Source organism: Nipponia nippon, unplaced genomic scaffold (genome assembly GCF_047370975.1).
Source record: "Nipponia nippon isolate SJK-2023a ecotype South Korea unplaced genomic scaffold, ASM4737097v1 scaffold_10, whole genome shotgun sequence".
NCBI lineage: Eukaryota > Metazoa > Chordata > Aves > Pelecaniformes > Threskiornithidae > Nipponia > Nipponia nippon.
In genome coordinates, this window is record NW_028262291.1 from 6,525,342 (window position 1) to 6,544,245 (window position 18,904).

General features: G+C 36.7%; 1 protein-coding gene and 1 long non-coding RNA gene across 3 annotated transcripts in view; one reads left to right on the top strand and one right to left on the bottom strand.

The window, feature by feature from the left end:
- Positions 1 to 8,865: 8,865 nt before the first annotated feature.
- LOC148057048 (uncharacterized) lies at positions 8,866 to 14,919 on the bottom strand. The gene is made up of 3 exons (XR_015701275.1): positions 14,777 to 14,919; positions 14,525 to 14,631; positions 8,866 to 8,910 (listed from the first exon to the last, which is right to left on the bottom strand). It is a non-coding gene; the product is annotated as an uncharacterized LOC148057048 (long non-coding RNA).
- Positions 14,920 to 15,032: 113 nt separating this feature from the next.
- The window catches only part of ANO3 (anoctamin 3), a 210,810-nt gene continuing 206,938 nt past the window's right edge, over positions 15,033 to 18,904 (top strand). For both annotated transcript variants that reach the window (XM_087743296.1, XM_087743305.1), the window contains exon 1: positions 15,033 to 15,547. In XM_087743296.1, the coding sequence (XP_087599422.1) occupies positions 15,394 to 15,547 (154 nt within the window). In that variant the 5' untranslated portion in view covers positions 15,033 to 15,393. The remainder of the gene's footprint in view (positions 15,548 to 18,904) is intronic.

Consider the following 18,904-nt stretch of genomic DNA (forward strand, 5'->3'; position numbering starts at 1 on the left):
GGGTTAAAGGCACCTGAAGGACAGGTACCTCAATTCTTATGTATGTAGGTCTTCCAAGAGACCTCCCTTTAATATGGGCCTACTCTTCTAAGGATTTAGGTGTCCCTTGAGACACAGTTGTGTGACTATCTTGGGAGAGAAAACAGAGCCACCAGATAATGACTTCTGTAATGAAAATCATGGTCATTTCTTGATGAATCAATCATTTTCATAATTTGAAAAATGTGATACAGGTTAAGTAATAGCGTATAAGATAATGTGTCTACCAGAATTATGAAACAGCATTGTCTTGTCTTAGTGACTTTACTGAGAATTTTACTCTGGATTCTCCCAGTGGAATCTGTTGTCAAATCTCATGAGAGGCCTATTGGGACTTGGAGTATAATTATAAATTTAAATATAATCGAGAGCTATCATTTTGCTAAGTACTCTCTAAAAAGTAGGTATCTATGTTCTTGCTGAAAGTACTATTTTCTTCCTAGTAAGAATCAAGTGTTTAGTTTGTCTTGGACTGCACTAGTATTATCTTTGCATGGGACTCTCAAGCCCTACTTCACAAAAAAAGTACATATTTTGCATGGGGAATCTGACCCTAGGAGGATGACAGGGATTTTAATACACTGAACTAAGACTGATAAATAGCACTTGCAAAAAAATTTTCCTTTTTCAGGAAATATTGATGGAGTGTTTTCACAAAATAGTCTTTGTGGTAAAAAATTGTTGAGCTTCAGTATTTAATTTTTCTGTCAAAACAATTTCAATGATACCTCTTGGTCCCTTGGTACATCCATAATGTTTACAGTTGGTGTGTAAAAGGAAGCCTTTAGACACCATGGTGATGAGTAATACAAAATGATTGACAGGCTTTCTAAAGCACGGGTTGTCTCGTGCATCACTCTGAGCTAACAGAACCTCCAGGAATACTTGTGAATGTATCAGATTTATTTTAATTGAATGTCTAACAAAGGAAAAAAAATTGCATTCCAAAGTAAAATTACTTGCTAATAAAAGAACTGTAAATAAGATTTTTGACAAGACCATGATGATAATGACAAAGGGATTATAAGAGAGAGGCTATGAAAAAAGAGAGTCAGGGTGAGCAAGAGAGGTGAGGGTGAGAACCTTGTTAAGTCTTTACTGAATGCTTTTGACAGCAGTTAAGATTAGAGAGAACTGAAGTATGTCAGTCAGAGTGGAGACCAAAGTAGCAGCAAGCCTGTTTAAATGAAGATGATATCATGCTGGGTTGTTTAATGTTACTTTAAGAGGTGTTGTGAAGGAGAATATGCCTTGAATATTCCAAAAGATGGATGCACGCCTCTTCATGGAGGGATTGCACTGTGTAAGAAAAATCTGTAGTCTGAGGTAATTGTGCCGAGATGGATACTACTGGCAAAAATAGAATATGCTAAATTGTGTAAACTGGTGTGTGGAATGAGCGAGGCATGAAGTCTAGGCATATCAGTACGCTAAACATACCCTCTCTGTACACTTCAAACAAGTACAAATTAAAGAATGTGTAATGTAAATTAGAAGACATTTTTCTCCTGCGATTTTCTGTGCTTATATTGTACCAGGAAATGATGCAGGCAAAATGAAATTGTTTAGAGGGAAAAATCATCCCATCTGCAGAGAAAAGGAAACCAGTGGAAATTGGTTTCAGTTTTCTTTCTAAGTAGTACCTTAATCTGAGTATACTTTGAGTATAGATATCAAAGTGAACTGAAACAGCTCGAGACATTCGCTTATCACTTTTACTTAACTTTTGAAAATTGTAACCGAGGGCATCTTCAATTCGCTCCTGTGTACTTCCCAGTCAAAATGTGGCAGTTTGTTTCAGCGATGCAGCTGCCATAGGGAGCCAGAAATCGGGCATTCCTCAGGATTTGATTCATTTTTTAGGTTACTAATTTGACATTATATCAAGTGCCTTAATTTAAATCATTCTTCAGGAAAGATAAGATTTTAATGAAATGCAGATTTACATGATGACACTTAACTGCAGAGGAAGTTGCAGAATCTACTGATCCTTAGTATGTAGCACAGACTGGTAGCAATGGATTGACTCTACCAAGCCTTGAAGGAAAGAAAAGGTTTAGTAGGAAGGGGAACAGAATGCAATCGTAGACTTTGCTGCAATTGGTGTTGCTCATAAACAAAATGAGGAGGAAAAGTGAAATGGATTTTCTACCTTTTCTTATTAGCTTGCACAATGTACAAATAATTTTGATTATTAAAAAACCCAGGTGTCAGTCCTCAATGTTTCTTACTTTTGAATTTTAAGAGTCAGAATAATTGATATATTCAGTTTTGACCAGAATTCAGCGCAAGTTAAACTACTAAAGCAACATAGGGGATTTGAAGAATCTTTAATATTTATGGGTTTGTTTTTTCTACCGTCCTTGTAGAAAGAGTGTAGTATGTGCATGTATGTATTCATTCTGTCTCTTTCGGTATATACTTTCAGTGTAAAAATTTAACTCTACAGCTTCGAAAAAAGTAATCTAATCGTTCATGAGGAAATAATAATAAGGTTTTTGTATGCTATGAACTAAGTAACCTAAAGATTGATTTTTAGAAAAAAAAAATGCACCCACCAAATACTACAGACAAACTTCTGGGCTTATAATCAGTGTGTTAACACAGCGATCAGTTAACACAGTAAATGTTAATGGCTGCATAGCCATTAACTCCTACTATTTTTGATACAAGTAGTCATTGTCCATTAGGATGAGTCAGGATGATTTGGATGAATCAGGATGATTTTTTTTTCTGCACTGGTATTAGAAACACCACACTTATAATACTAGCATAAAATCATGGCTGTTTTATCGATTCAGATGAGTCACAAATGACAAGATATTCAAAAGGTTTTTGAAGTATTAACCATTTTTAAGTTCAAATTTAGAAAATGGAGTTGCTATGCCCTCTGTTTTCTATGTGAAACATCTCAGACTTACTGAAAATGGCAAATAATGGTGACAGATAGCAAAAGATAGTTGTAAAATAAATGATTAAAGATGTGCAATTTAACCTTTAAAAGAGGGGACAAAAAAAAAGAACCAAAAATATCTATGAAGTGGAAAATAAAAAAAAAAGAGAAGCAGCAGCATGATAGTATGCTTCGATTGCTTAAATGACCAGATAAAACAAGACTAACTTTGGACTAAGACCTACCTTACTGATTTTTCTATGTGGTTTGTATATCTCTGGCAATGATGGTTGCTTGTGAAAAATTTTCAGGCTGACTTCATCTTTCATTCTTTTAAGGACTAAAGAGTATGGAATTCTCAAATTTCTTTGCAGATGCTTCAGTGTGTTTCTTTGCACTGGAAGCTGCTACCTAAGCCAATATAGTCACTGAGAAGCTCAACAGCCTCCTTAAACAAGAATGTAGCATATTCCAGAGCAAAAATAGACACCATAACCCAACATATTGTTTAGCAGAATTTTTTTAGAGAAATACAGTAAAGAGTAGTATTCTTGAGTCACAAACATGTTCATGAAGTTGTTCTCTTTTCTGCCTTCAAATGTACAAATCTGGCTTGTTTTTTTTCCCTTTTATTACAACTGGAGGGAAACTAGAACAATGCTTAAGCATATGTTTAACACTTGCATGTTTGAATACAACTATCTATCTAAAGATCTTACAGATCAGGAATAAGTCAAATTCCTTGAATTCTTTAGTATTAGATTTTTTTCCTTTCAGAGGGAAATCATGCCTGTCATCTTTCACATGTTCAAAATTTATGAAGTCCCAGAAACTGTGCCAAAATTTAATGAAGATTAGCTTAGAGTTCTGTTACTAAAAGCTAGACTTCTGCCTTATTGTAAAGAAAACAAACCACCACCACTATAACCTTTTATTGTTAATATTGACTTTTCTAGGGTGGGTGGAAGGCGCAAGACAGCAGTAGAAGATTCTTTCCTATCATGGTTCTTTTTGTTATTTATTAAGGAAGGGAAAACGGATTGAATGTTAACTCTTGGATTGCAGCAACTGTATGACCTTCAGCAGATTGAATAAATGGGATTTTGCTGACTAAAAAAGTAACGCAAAACTTGCATTAAATATAATTGGGGTAGATCTATCCATGTAACTGCTTTTATAGTGTCACAAATCCAAAAGAGAAGATTTCTAGTTAATTTGTAGAATTGGACTCAGTACTCTGGCTGGATAATATATAGCCTTGTAGCCACATTCCAAGAACAGGGAAGAGAAGGGAGAGGCAATCCACTTCAATGTGAGAATTGGAACACGGTTTGAAGCAAAGAATCGTTACACGTGTGGAAATGAAGAGAAAGTGGGATTAAATGATAGCCCAATTTTATTAAAAAGAAAACAGTGACTACTTGGGGGTTTTATATCCCCATTCTCATACACAAGAAATGCAGTGTTGCGATTCAAGAAAATTTGATGCTATTCTCTATAGGAAATTATTGTTCAAAGTGGAGATAATGGGGATTAATATCAAGAGAATAAAGATATGGTTGGACAGGAAACTACAACAGGTTATGTTAAAACCTTGAGAGAAATAATCAGTAATATTCTTACTTCATACTGGAAATGGGAATGTTCATTAGTGACCTGACAGTAGGAAAAGGGTATGTGCACGTGACACCTGTAGACAAAATACATGTTGGGAATATTTATAGTGCTGAGGAGGAACTAATCATCTCATATTGTGTGACTTTGTCACCAGACTAATAGGAATTGGAATGAAGCTAATCAAAGGATAACTTTCAGCTGCTAATGTGATGGACCTGTGAAAAAAACACTAATGTGATTTTAGAGGATGTCAGGCAGGGCATTTCTGTTGAAAAGAGGGAAGTGTTAGTGCTGCTTTTTGAGCATATGCAGGATCTGCTTTGAAATACTGTGTACAGACTAGTTAAAATTTTTCAAAATAAGTGTATGCAAACTGAAACTACTGATGTGAGGGATTGGAACACATAAAATCAAAGTAGTTAACTATTTATCTTGAAGAATGCTTTGCAAGCTAATTAAGAATATGTATACTATAAGTAATTCTTCTTTCTCCTTATGCTAAGGAAGACTAGTGCCATACGAGTAAATACTCTAAAGTTGGTCATCATACCATTTAGAAGTCTTCTAAATTTTCAAGTAGCTGAATAATATATTTTAGCTGCAACTGGAGGCAGAGTGCAAGCTAAGTAGAGAAAGAGCTAGGTAACTTCATGGAAAAAACAGAACAGGTGAACTTCTGGAGAAAATTAAATTTGACTGATTCCCTGATATGTTCATAAAGGTTGTGAAAGGATCAGGCTGCGGTTGCTTGCACCATGTAATCTTATGGTTATCTTTTGACTCATAGGTGTCAAGAAGGGCTTATTATCCTTTGATACGTGATATAATATATGGTTCCTCAATTATTATTTCACCCTGCCTTTCTTTGAAAACTGGGAATTGAATGTCTGCCTGTGACCATAGGGGATTAGACTTGATGACTTGGGTGGTTGGTAACATCCCTGTTTGCTGACACTAACCTGTCAAACTCCACTTTCCATTCCCTTGGCTGCAGAGATAAAGATGTAGCTCTGAAACAGTTTTCAACAGTAGCAATGATCCTCTTGGGAGGCAACTTAGGCACCTAAGTTTCAAAAACTGAAACTTAAGTTCCTCAGGCATTGGATAGATTTTTGAAGTCTTTCTATTTCAAGCCTCTGATTGCCTTGGAGGCTGTTATCACTGAATGGGAGTCAGCTAGGTTAACTAAGCATATACGAAAAGTCTCAGGCAGTTTTTAATAAATGACACGATTCATAGTGGTTAGGTTTGTTTTGATTCTTTCCCTCCCAAGCTATTCATTTTTGTGTCCCTGAATGCTTTTTTCTTTCTCATGCAAATGAATAACCCTAACTTCAGCACATAATACTTTTTTTTGCTTTATAACCTTCTCTTCCTCTACAGCTCTATCTCCTTCATGAAAAAAAGTTCTGTTCACTTCACTACCTTTGACAACGAGGGTTGACGTTACTTGTAGGTGTCTTGCTCCTTCCTGAAATGCTTACCTTTTCTTCTTTTCTGAAGACTTGTGCGTCATTAAAATTTATCGTGTATTTCCTTTGCTTAATAAAGATATCAGGTACACTGAACTTCTAAAGCTGTGTGTCTTACTGTTTGATTTTGCTTGTACCCAAAGCATCTCTTTTGTTCTAAGATCAGATAATTTATCTCCCTTATGAGAGCAAAACGCATTGTATGTAGGGAGCAATCAAGATGGTGATTTCTTGATAGAAGCACATTCTCAATTGTTGGCTCAATTTTCTTCTGTAATTAATTTTTAATATCCCCTAATATTCTGCTGAATATGAGTGAGAATGGAGGAATCTGGCCGTATTTTCTTTGCAACATGGGATCTGTGCCTGAATTCAAAGGATTGTTCATCAAAACTATAGGGACTATAGTATAAGGGCAAAGCGAGGGGATTTTGACCAGACTTCAGAAAATCAGTGCATTGTACTAGGGTGATGTTGAAAATGTGTTAGTCTGATCATTTTCTCCGTTTAATGTCAAAAGAATCTTACCATTATTGTAATTCTTAAGGTTAGTATTAAAAAAAAAAAAAGTATGAGTGGGGAGAAGGAAATAATGGTGATTAAATCTGGTAGTTGTTCTGAGGCTTTTGATCTTTCCCTCTCACCTGTACATGAAACTATCGAGCCCTAGGCACTTGTCCAAAGTGGCTGCTACAGCATCATTTCATGCGGGGAGATAGGGAAAGCAGCACCAGGCCCAGGGAAACCATGGGACATGTGGGTCGTGCCATCTCTTTTCAAGATGGAAATTGGTTCTACAGTTGCAGGTCTGCTGTGGGCGCTGGAGGCGCTGCCTAGACCTGTCTCCTGTGTCCATGCATGCTCCAGTGATGTTCCCCAGCCCCTGCCTGTGCCTGCTTCCCAGGGGCAAGTACCAGTACTCACAGGAGTGAGCTGCAGGCAGGCAACACACATGGACTCACAGGTCTGTAAGGGTTACAAACCAATTCCTACAGCTATTCCCATGCTTTGGGACTTGTGAGAACATCCCTGAAATGCCAGGCCTGACTCTGACATTTACTTTTGGCTAGCACTAAGTTCTCCGCAGAGGGACAGCTATGACCAGTGTTGAAAAGAGCTGAGCCACAAAATTGCATGGTTTCTTTCCCCACCTCCTTAGTGCTGCCCAAAAGGGTTGACACATGTACTGCAGGCTTTGCTGTTACTAAGAAATAAAGCCACATGATGCATGTTTTTATATACATAAGAAATCCTGTTTTCTTTTGGAGTAGTTTGCTCTCTAATCGTTCTGATTTCCTTTCTGTTTAGCAGCAAGCGTATCTTATCATGAAGCGAGTCAGACACCTAGTGTCTAGTTCAAATTAATTCACTGAGTCTATAATTCATACACTTAACATGCTCACAGTTGTTTAGCACTGAGGAAATACTGTGCATCTAAAAGATTTTACATATGAATTTTTAAAGGATTAAAAGTGACTTCTAGTAGTCTGATAGTAAATATAAATCTGAATCTTGCAAGAATATCTTGATTTACAATAAAAGTTGTATGACTGTTAGTGTTTTGAGTAATATTTACTGCAGTTGTCTGTAAGGAAAAAGTATTGCATCTTACAAAGTGTGATATCTTGATTTTAGAAGTAACAAATATTTGAAGGTTTGAGGATTTTGCTTAATTTCCTGTTGCCTAGGGAGTATTTAGTATGTTATACTTCTACATGTCAAATTCCTTAACAGGTGGTCTTTCTAGAATTTGTTTAATGAATCTAGGCACCTCTATTTTCTCAAATATAGCATCTTGCATACATAAAAGAATTATTATGATGAGGAAGTATCTTTCTATTATAAATGAGATTATAGAAATAATATTATTCCTGATGCTCTGCTTTGCTTGTAAGGAGGTAATTTACTGAATCAAAGGAAAATTCTTGTGTACAATCTCAAAAAAACTTAGGTGAAGTTCTTATGTGGTTGTATTATGACACTTCTTTTCATGAAAGAAAAAGGCTTCAGGTAAAAATTCACTTTATCACGTTTCATGAACAAGATAGCCAACTTCAGACTCCAAAGCAACTCATTGTACACGCCAATATCTTTAATGGTATTTAAACTCCAAATCTACATTTTACAAAGTTTTAGCTGAACTTAATAACTATAATAATGCATTGGGTTTAAACTTGTTTTTACGAGAATCTATGTTGAAGTAGCTCATTACCAGAAAAAAAATGCACATACGTAAGTGTCTAAGGACGTAGATTGTCAAGCATTGTAGAGGAAATTTGAGAGAAGTCATTGCCTCATAACTAAGGTGTATTTTGGTCTTGGGCTTTGCCACTGGTTTCCTTGGAATTAATCTGGTCCATTTCTTCATCTCTAAGTAAGGGTGATCACAGGTATCCAGAGAAAGCTGTTGTAACATGCCATAAAGTTCAAAAATCATCTTGTTAGATGGTTAGGGAATGACTGGAAGAGGAACTGTCTTCCTTAATTGGGCAAGACCTTTTGTCTTTAATATTGGCTTTCTAGCCTTTAGTTTAGGGTACGAGCAACGTTTTATTGGCAGAAACTGCACATTGCTTTAGCCACGTCAAGATTTTGTTATATGTTAGTAACTGCAAATGGACTTTATGCCTAACAAAGCAGAAGCTTTCCAGTGCATTAGGGAAACAGTCTCTTAACTATGTAAGTATCTAATACCACAGTAAATTCCTCGTATACATACAGGGAGAGCTGGTGATTATCCTTTGTCATGTTCCTGGTTTTGGGAAACATTTTTTCATACAGCTCTGAAAAATAGCTATCAGACAAATATTGCTGGTGTAAAAGATGTTATGTGCATACCTTATCTTTCTGATGTCAGTAGGTCTTAAGTAGTGGTGCCCTCTTGCCTGTCTGAAAAAAAAAAATTAATTGAATATATTTCTTCTGAATAAAATAATAATATGGAATGGTTACTTTCTTATTGGTAATTCTGTAATGTCAAGTACCTAATGTTAAATCTCACTGTTGTTAACAATCTGCTAATCCATTTTGCTGGATGGATTCAGCACACTAAAAATAAAAAATCAAATACAATTTGAAAAGTATAGGTGTTACTTGGGGGACAAAATAAATGGCAGTAGTGGATTCCTAAGCCAAAACAGATGTTTTAAAGACTGAGGAATATAAGTTAAGTTTCTTCACACTGTAATGACAGAGCATGTTCTGGATTAATTTTGTGTGTGTATCCATTGGTAAGACACCTATATAGAAAAGTTATATTGGTTTAAACTGTCTTTAGATGATGTATTCATACAATGAGGAAGTCTAGAGATTAAACAGCTTGGAGTTTTTTGGACTGCAGCTCATTAAATCTGCCTTTATGAATGGTATGTCCCAAATTATTTTCCTGTTGCACTTGGTGAAGTTTGGTGATGGAGTGTGTTGACTGGTTACTTAATTTTTTTTGGTTTTGTTCTTCCCCAGAGAGAATGATTGTCACTATGTCTTATTTTAGGATAGAACTTTATTGAATCCTGCAAGTAATGTTAAAAAAGGGAACAATCTGCAGTAAATTCTAAAGGGAATTCTAAATTGTTATGGGACAGTTAGTTCAAAATTTAAAATTGTTATTTCGTACCAACAACACTAAATAAGAAAATGAAAGGTATAAAACTATGTTTTCAAGATTAATTATTCAATATTGCTGGGAATGCTATTTGCAAAACACACTCAATGTGTTAATTTATCAGCAGAATGTGGCCAAAATTGCCTCACTTTTCTGCCAGCTCAAAAATGATAGAGATTATATAGTAAAATAATCAAATTCCAGTTGTGCCTGCATTGATTTAGCAGACAGTCTGAGGTGTTCCAGGGTTGCTTACAGAAGACAGATGGCATCTTCTTCCCTACCTCTTTGTATAACAAAAATAACTGCTTCTGCTGAAATCCAAATGGGTAACTGTTCAATTAATATAAAAGACACCATCAGAAAGTTTGCTAAAGTATACACATTTTTTGCTATTTAAAAACTGTCTTGGTTTATTACAGCATAATGTCTTTATGGCCTCTCTTTTTCTATTAGGTAAGACAGGAATTGTTGATTTCTTGTGTGTAAATCCAATTCCTTCTGTATCCATCAAAGCTGTCTTCAGTACGGTTTTTACTTCTTGCTTGCAGAATAATACTGATGTTTTTGAAATCACAGATGTTCAGATGTGCCTTAGGTTTTGTTCTAAAGACCCAGTGTTTTGCTGTGGAGCAAGGAAAGCCTACATTTTTATACGGTAACCATGTTATTTAGACAGCCTTTGTAAATGGATATATGCTAATTAGACGTGGAGAGTAAAGTAAATCAATGTGATGGGTAGATTTCTCTGTATGAAAGAAGGAAATACCTTTTTACCTATACTTTTCTGAAACTGTCACTGTTTTACTTGAGTAAGAAAGGATAAACTCTCTAATTACTATTCAAGCCCTACTGGGTAGCTGGGTGTTCAGGAAAATCATGATTTAGGTGGCCAACCAGTAACACCTGGCTTTGTGCTAACTGCTGTGAAAAAACTACCCTGGAAAGACTCTTGCATAACCTTTGCTACATGTGAAATCTTGTCTACTGTGTGGGGAACCTACTCACAAAAAGCTGACAGACTTCATAAAGTCCAGTTAGGTCCACCCTGGGTGGATACACAGTTTCTACAGTAAGTATGTAGGCCAACTATTTCTGTGTCTCCCTTACCTATTTTCATTCAGCTTTCTGCCTCTCTTGAAGTTCTTAGCAAGAGCTCTGGGAAGGAGACCACTAGGCAAAGACATTTTGTCAGCTCTTTTTCTCTTGTGTAGAGTGGATCCATAAATACAATCTGACCCTTGAGGCGGTGGGTCATTATTGTCTGTGTGACTGAAACTGTTGATGACGATGATAGATACTTAAACTAGGAACAAGGACTTGACCTTTTTTTTATACTTCATCTATTTAGATTTTTTTGATAGGAGTTCAAAAATTTTTTTCTTCTCTCCTTCTCACTGTTCCAGGTTGTATCAACAACCATGTCTAGGAATGAGATAGAAATTCATGAAACTTATGAATAAGTGCATGTCTTAATGTTTCTCTTGCACACCGCATTTCTTCCTTCCTGAAAACATGCAGCCAGATCCAATTCTTACTTTTCAGTGCGCTGAAGCCTCTGCTCTTTTGTCGGTTGACCTTAATCAGGTTTGTCCTCACTGCTAAGGCCTTGTAAATTTGCAGTTTGAGTAGAGTTTGTGTGCTGAAAAATAGTTATTTATGATTAACAGTTATATGAGAGGTGAGACATCCTACATTTATATTTACTTCCTCCCTGGTGGTGAATATGTATTCAAATGAAGATGCTGCACTTCTGAGCAGATGCCATGTAACAAAATCTGTAGGCTTTTTCCCATACTCTTAACGGTTGGAACATTTCCACTTTGTAGCATAAGCAAATATTAATTGGATCACAGCAAAAGAATAAATTTAATTCTGTGTTAATTTCAGCCCTTTTCTCAGAAGGTGCTCAACATTAATCATTAACATTTACCTGTAGTTCAAATGGTTATGATAAGAGAGGTTGATCACCATATCCATTCCCCAACAAGAGTGTAATATTATAGAGAAATCACTGGGAATGGGCACAACTCAGTCCAAGCAGAGGAGGTCATTAAGCTTGGGTCTTCCATTAAATGAATTCCTAAACACTGATGTGTTGGAGAAAGGGAAAATATTAACTCTTCTTACAGTATAAACATCACTTCTCTTGTATTAAACAAAACAATCCACAAAACCCCCCAAAAACCCTGAAAATGAGATTCTACTTTTTCATACGAGTTGGAAAATTTAGTTTGATGTCAAGATCTTTTATTTTTTTCTTTTTGAGGAAAAAGTATTTATAAGTGGACTCTATGAAATAAATTTAATTTAGTTTGGCATTATAAAAGCTGAATGGTTTAGAATCTTTAAATTTCTTATCTCTCTGCAAAAATTGTCAGTGGTACAAATGCTACTTTTAGGTACATTTCACAACATACAAATATTGATGCTTTGGGGACACAGACATATATTCAAATATGGCAGATATTTAGAAGCATGAGAGAACTGAAAATTATTTTTTAAATGTACATAAGTGTCTAATGACCAGATTTATTAAAAGTAATTACTGTTTACAGAGCGGCTTTATAACAGTTGTCAAATAGTTTAGACAGAGTTTGGAGGAAGAGCAGGTTCTGGTGCCTTTGGTTTGGTTAGGTACCTATACATGTGTCATTAGGCACCTAAATAAAAGTTCTGAAAATATCTTGTGTTCCCATGATACTTAGACAAATATTGTTCAAATAACTTGCCAAAAGTGGCAGTCTTTCATAGAGCAGGGAGGAAGAAATAGCAAGACTCAAAACTGCTTGACACACAAAAAGGTATTAAAACCACAAAATAGCTCAGGTTCCCAGTTTTGACATCTGTTTGAGAAGAGGCATAAGGACACAGAAAGAAAAGGCAAGGTTCCGAATGAAACAGGGCTTCAGCTGCTCCCAGGTTGGCTTAGCTCTGCAAAATCAAAGCAGATGGGGCGTTAGGCCCTGCACCTCTGGTTTGCTTTAGCATGAGGGAAAGGTCTACAGGCCTTTCAGGTCTTCTACTGACCACTGATAAAAGTATGGATTATCATATATCACTACTAGGAAATTGCTTTCCACAGAGTTGGAAAGTAAAAATAAATAAAAAAGTAATATAATTCTTTATGATACATCTTCTCCATCTTGAAGGATGACCCTTACCCTTCAGCAGAGCTGGTTGGCATTTCAGGGTTTTTACATACACTACGTAATGTGGATAGAGAATAGAATAGTTTGGGGGTTGTCTAAACTGTCAAGGAACAGTACCCTCTCTTTTGTCATATGCGTAAATGCATAAAATCAAGGAGGAAAAAAAAAAAACCACCTTGTACAAATGAAGAAATACTCACAGACTGCTAAAGACTTAATATGCCCTTGACTGACTTACATATTCAGAGTTACATGGGAAACTGAACAGCAGCAATAGTAATGAGGTAATTCATTTTTAAATTAAATCACATTGAGATTAATGTCATTGGAGAAACCTAAACCTTCAGAAAAGGATTTGTACAGGAGGTGAAATTGCTCACGTACTCAGGAAAAGTTACAAGAACCCAGTTAAGGATAGTGTAAAGCTCTTGGGACACTGAACATTGGAAGAATGATTCTCCCTCTGGGCATTTGTGATGCTTTGTCATTAGAAGATTAAGCTTCTGCTTTCTTTAGAAGTTTTGATATACTGGACTTATTTAAGTAACAACTCCATGTAAAATACATCTTTTGCATATTTATAGAGAAGTGCGATTTAAGCTGTGGATTTTGATTGGGATATATTGATAGGACTGATACCTCCTGTAAAATTTCCAACAAATTTAGCAGCCAGCATTTTCATACGGGGGAAGTTTCTTTCAGAAGACAAAATCAAGTTACTTCAGCCAACAATAACAGCAAAACTAGACTTTACTTATTTAAGAGGAACTGAAATAGAGGGCTATTAAAAAGAGGATGCAATGCCAGTCTGTTTTGCTGATGTTTCCTTTCCCTGTCTTGGTGTGAGCCATGCTGGATTTGCCTTCCAAAAGATATAACGTTTGTTTGTTTTCCCTGTTATATAACTGTTTGTAAAGTTTTGTTCAGCGTTGTGACACTTTCACCAAGCTGTCTTTTTCCTACCCCTGATGTGCATTAATTGCAATGAAATGAAAAACGGACAACTGCCACATTATTTCTAGCCTCCTTGAAAAGCTTCCCCTGATTGATTTTTTTTTTTTAGTCCTATTTCCATGTTGTTCTACTTACTAGTATCAGCCTCGTTACCTCACTTGTGTTCCTTGCTGTGATCATAACCCATCTAGAAATTACCTCTTACAAATTCCCTTAACTTAGGGAAGTGTTCCATTGGTACATTGATTTTATAATTTTTTGTTTGTTTGTTTACAGCTGGGCCCTGGTTGAGGATATGTTTCCTATGCAAGCACATGGGAGCTCCACTTGCTCCCTGTTTGCACAGGGATTATTGAGGGTACCATCAGCAGCTTGGTTTAAACCTGCCTCGCATTAGCCCTGAGAAGGTCTATCAAGCTAAGTTTAGAGATTTCGGATTTGCCCTGTTGTTTCAGGGGACTCCCTAGTAAAAGCTGCATGGCTGTGTAGATTTTTCCTGCATTTATTCCTCTTTCCTCCTGAGCAAAGAGAAGCTAGGAAATTGCTAGGGAGGTGCCAGCTGATGCATCACCATATCACCTTTTCTCTAGCTAAGGCTTGGCAATTTTCCTACTAAAAGCTCATGCGATACGTTTTCATAAATGACAATTCCTGCTTTATCAGCTCTGCTGCCCTAAAGGGCAGTTCAGGTTGGCGGTGCCCTTAGAGGCCTCCCAGCCCGCGGTGCCTCCCCCGAGCATCCCCGGCCCCTGCCCGCCTCCCCTCGCGGTTTCGCGGCCGTGTCGTTTCCCACCATCGCCAGTGGGTGACTCCCTTGGCACTGCTTATGGTACTTGCTGGCTGGCTGGTGGGACAGAGGCTGGAAAGAAACCGATCATTTTCTTTTCTCGAGTTCTGCATCTAAGGAAAAGAAAATTAAAAACAAAAAAGCTGAAAGGATTAAACCAGTTTCCCTAATAGTACTAAAATTGTTTTCCCTAGAAAGAAACTCTTTAGAATCAAGGCTCTAAAACAATAAACGAAAGAACCGAGAACCATTTCTTACTTGTTTTCAAGGAACGATGTAGCCTGTGGTCATTTATCTTGCTGCACACATCCCAGACAAAGACCCGAGTGTTTGCCGAGGGAGCAGGACCGTGGCACAAGGAGCTTGCACTGGGCAGCTGCCAGGCTCGCCAGCCCAGCGGCGTGCGGGATGCACTTGCTTCCATTGGTATTGCTTAGCCCCTCCCCGTCGGACCAGTGGGTAACAAATTGTGAACTAGACTCTTAAAACAAAGTTAGTAAGTCCACAACTTAGCTGACATACAGATGTCTCCACTTATCCTTGCTATTTTTGTAGCAGCTACACAGAAATGCCATAATATTGTTGTCACTACAAGAACAGAAGAACTTTTTAAAGTAGTACTTTTCTACCTTAGGGAAGAGCTGCAATATTTAGCAAATGCTGCAGAGCTGGAAGAACAGCTTCATGGGAATACAGTTTCTCAGTCATTGACTTAAAAACATTTTGCACTATTACGGTTTGGGGAAATAATTCTTGTTTTTGTGATAGGAAGTTATTTTTCCCTGGACTGCAAGTTTGGAGAAGCTGAACTTAAAGTGGCTGCTTCTTTTGTTCAGCTTTGTTTTTATTTTGAGTTATACTGAGACTATCTTACAATGTCAGCTGTGATAATTGAACTGGATAAGCTTTCTTCAGATGCGATTGAGAGCAGAAAGGATTCCAAGTCAGGTTTTAAGGAAGGCAAATTCAGTGAATCGTGTGCCGATTATCACAGTTTTCAACTTCACTGCTCGCATTCTGCACCAGCTGGTAAGCATGCATTTATATAAACTAGTTCCTCAAATCTGTGTCTATTTACTCATGTAACATGTTGCAAGTAAACTGCAAGACCCAATAACAAAAACACAGGATTCGTTGCTGTCACAGGCATGCAATATATAAAGTCATTTTTATTTTCGATAAAGGGTAGAACAAATGTCTGTTTAAAAAAAATTCAGCGTCTCCTGAACACTCTAGCTCATGGGGTGCTGCTGAAAGAAGAGCCCAGGACATTGCTATTTTTGCTTTACCTGGAAGATGAGCTTTCCGTGGCAGATGACATGGTGTTTGTGTAAGAGCAGCCTCAGCAGCTGCTCTGGTATTAGGCTTTGTAAGGTGTGTATATAACCTGTGCTCTCGAGCACTGTGGCTCCTCTTCTGCTTTCCTCTGGTATTTTTTTTTATCCCATCAGGGCTTGTAAAGAGGGAACTGCATATGCTGTAAGGTTTTGTTTGGTTGGTTTTTTTTTTCTTCCATGACCAGTGTGGCTCATTTTGTTTTTATTTTGTGACAGGTGTTACATATACCTAGAATAGGTCCCCAAAAATGTCAACTAAATAAGCATCATGAAACTTCAATTTCTCTGAAAATTCATAGTCATGAAAAATACAGAATGTAGCTGCCTTGGATTGTCCAGTATAACCAAGGGGAACAATCTGCAGTTAATCAATGGAATCTCAGTTATGCCCTTAAAACCATCTAAAGTATTGGATAGTCCTTCCAAAGGCGCGATACCTTTTATGAATGACTACTCTGATTTCTTGTGGATTACATATGTATTTTGACTTGCACTGCTCCCAATGGATAACTTGATTTTGATTGTGTTTTCACTTGCTTATGACCCTTGGAACAAAGCACAAATGAGAAATGGAGAATATCTGAATGTAAGTGACACTTTATCCTGTGACAGGACAACCAACCTGCAGTGGAAGACTGCAACTTTCACTTAGCTAAAGTAGGTGAATATGTACATAGAACTTTATTTTTAACTCTGTAACAAACTTTTTAACTTTTTTTTACTTAAATTCAGTTCTTACACATTAAAATGGTCAAATGGTTGGGATGTCATGCTATCTATTCTTTTGTAGGAAAACCAGATAGCTTGTACTTTCCCTAACAGAACTTTTCTAGTTTTACTTCCTGTAAAGCCTTCACTAACTTTTGTAAAACAGAGTTTTCTCACTTTTGAAAGTTTTTCTTGGATGTTAGTAGGTTTTTGCAAGGTCAGGAATCAGGTGTCTGTCTGTTCCCCTGGGATCCTATAACTTCAAAATTACCTCTCCTACCCCAAAGAAGTGCCACCAAGGAATTTATGCCTGTGCTAGCTGATATACTTTGCCATGTTCCCTAAACATCAGAGTAATCTGTTCTAGCCTACTCAGTCGATCAAGAGTAAAATGAACTTTTAGCATGAGCAGCATATTGTTTGTGGAACTATAGCATTCAGAGTTCTGCAGGAAAGAGATATTAAAATACCAAATCTCCTTGTTGGGATTCTTCCATTTGGAAAAATAATTTCTTTTAAAAAGAATTATGTCTTGCAAATATTTGTTGCAAGCACTGTTTGCTACTCCTAAAGCAGGAACGGTTCTAGCAAGCATCTTTGACAAATGTGTTGATAGAGTTTGAAGATTTTCTTGTTTTATGGTTTTTTTGCATCATGGGAAGAATCATATAAATGCTGATACGTTGCCTTTAGTATTTGGGGGTTTTATAAATGAAGACTTAAAGCAAATGCAATCTCATCTTTTGCCTTCTAAGAAGTTTCCTAAAGGGAACTTCTACTTGCTCAGCCATGGCTATTGATAAAAATAAACAGCTTTTGCTTATACTAAAATGATGGACCTTATTTCTTCACGAGTAGACTATTTCCCAACAATGATGTTTCATAAGCAAAATGAAAACTTTGAGCTACAGGAAGTAATTGAAATTTTGCTCTCAGTATTTAGTTTTTTCAGATAGCAATAAGAGTATGAAAATCTTCAATGTAATCAACATCCCACATCAAGGTGCTGCACTGAGGTTTACCAGTGTTGGCTCCTCTGCCCCACAGGACTCCACCCCTTACAGTTGCAGCCTTGGGAATCTTATATTTAGGCTTAATGGTTTTTAGATTTCCTATGTTTTTTAAAGAGAATTTTAAGAGGTGTCCTCTAAAATCATTCAAATCACTAACAAGTGGAAGCATAAGATACATAAGCTATGAAAATAAGAGAATTCAATATAGAAAGATTATCACTTAAGAAAAACTTTTCTTCTTGTAGTACAGATGTGTTAATTTTAAACATAACACCTAACTGCAAATACAGAAAAGTGAATACACTGACAAAGTGGCATCTGAAATAGTCTGATGTTCTTGGAATGGAAAATGGAAACATTGCTGGGACAGAAAAATATTAACCAAATTTTTATTTTGTTCCTGCTTTAACCAAACCCATTGCAGTAGGATGTAAATGTTAAATTACTTTCCTACACCTCTCATTAAATGAGAATGTTATTATAAATAAGCTTAACTTTCTTTATGCCACTCCATTTTCAATTCTGATGCAAGTACCAATCCTGAGGCATATTTATTTGGGATCTGCAGATATGTCAGAATATATTGCAGAGAGTAATAACACTAGAATAAGAGCAACGGTATTGTTAAATTAACAATGTGTATAGAGTACAGACTTTTTCCATGCCGAGCATGATTGAAATCTTTGGGAGTATATCACTTGCAGTGTAATATTGAGACATTGTTGCAAAAGACGAAATCCTGAAACACGTGACCAAGCTCAGTTGATGAAGGCTCCGTGAACAGGTCAATGAAAATGTTGGTCTTCACAGCACTCGGGTTACCTGGACTCCAGGTGAAAGCTTGAATGGAGCAGTGACACTTTCAGACACAGCGGATAATGTGGGGTTGATGGGTTTTGAGAGATGACAAGCTATCTTTAAGAAAATAAAGCTTATTTTGATTTATATGCTACTTATGCTGCAAAGAAGAATTTTTAATACAATATGATAATATGAATGCCAGCGTCATAGCTACAGCAATTTGTCTTCACCAATGGGCAACAGAAGGCTATTCATGATATAGAAATACAGGACCAGATCTCTGTTGTATTTGCCAGGGTAGAATTTCCTCCAGGGCCTGGTGTATTTGCAGTTCAGACTTCTCACAGGAAGCAAAGCTAATCTGAATATTCCAGCAGTAAACATTTGTGCAGATTTAAACCTTATTATCCCTGATAGATGCTGTTCTGTTTCATCTCTTATTAGCCTGGAAATGACTGAAAATATTCAATCTACAATAATGGCCTTTATCTCCTAATCTTTGTTTTACAACTATAAGACAAATCATA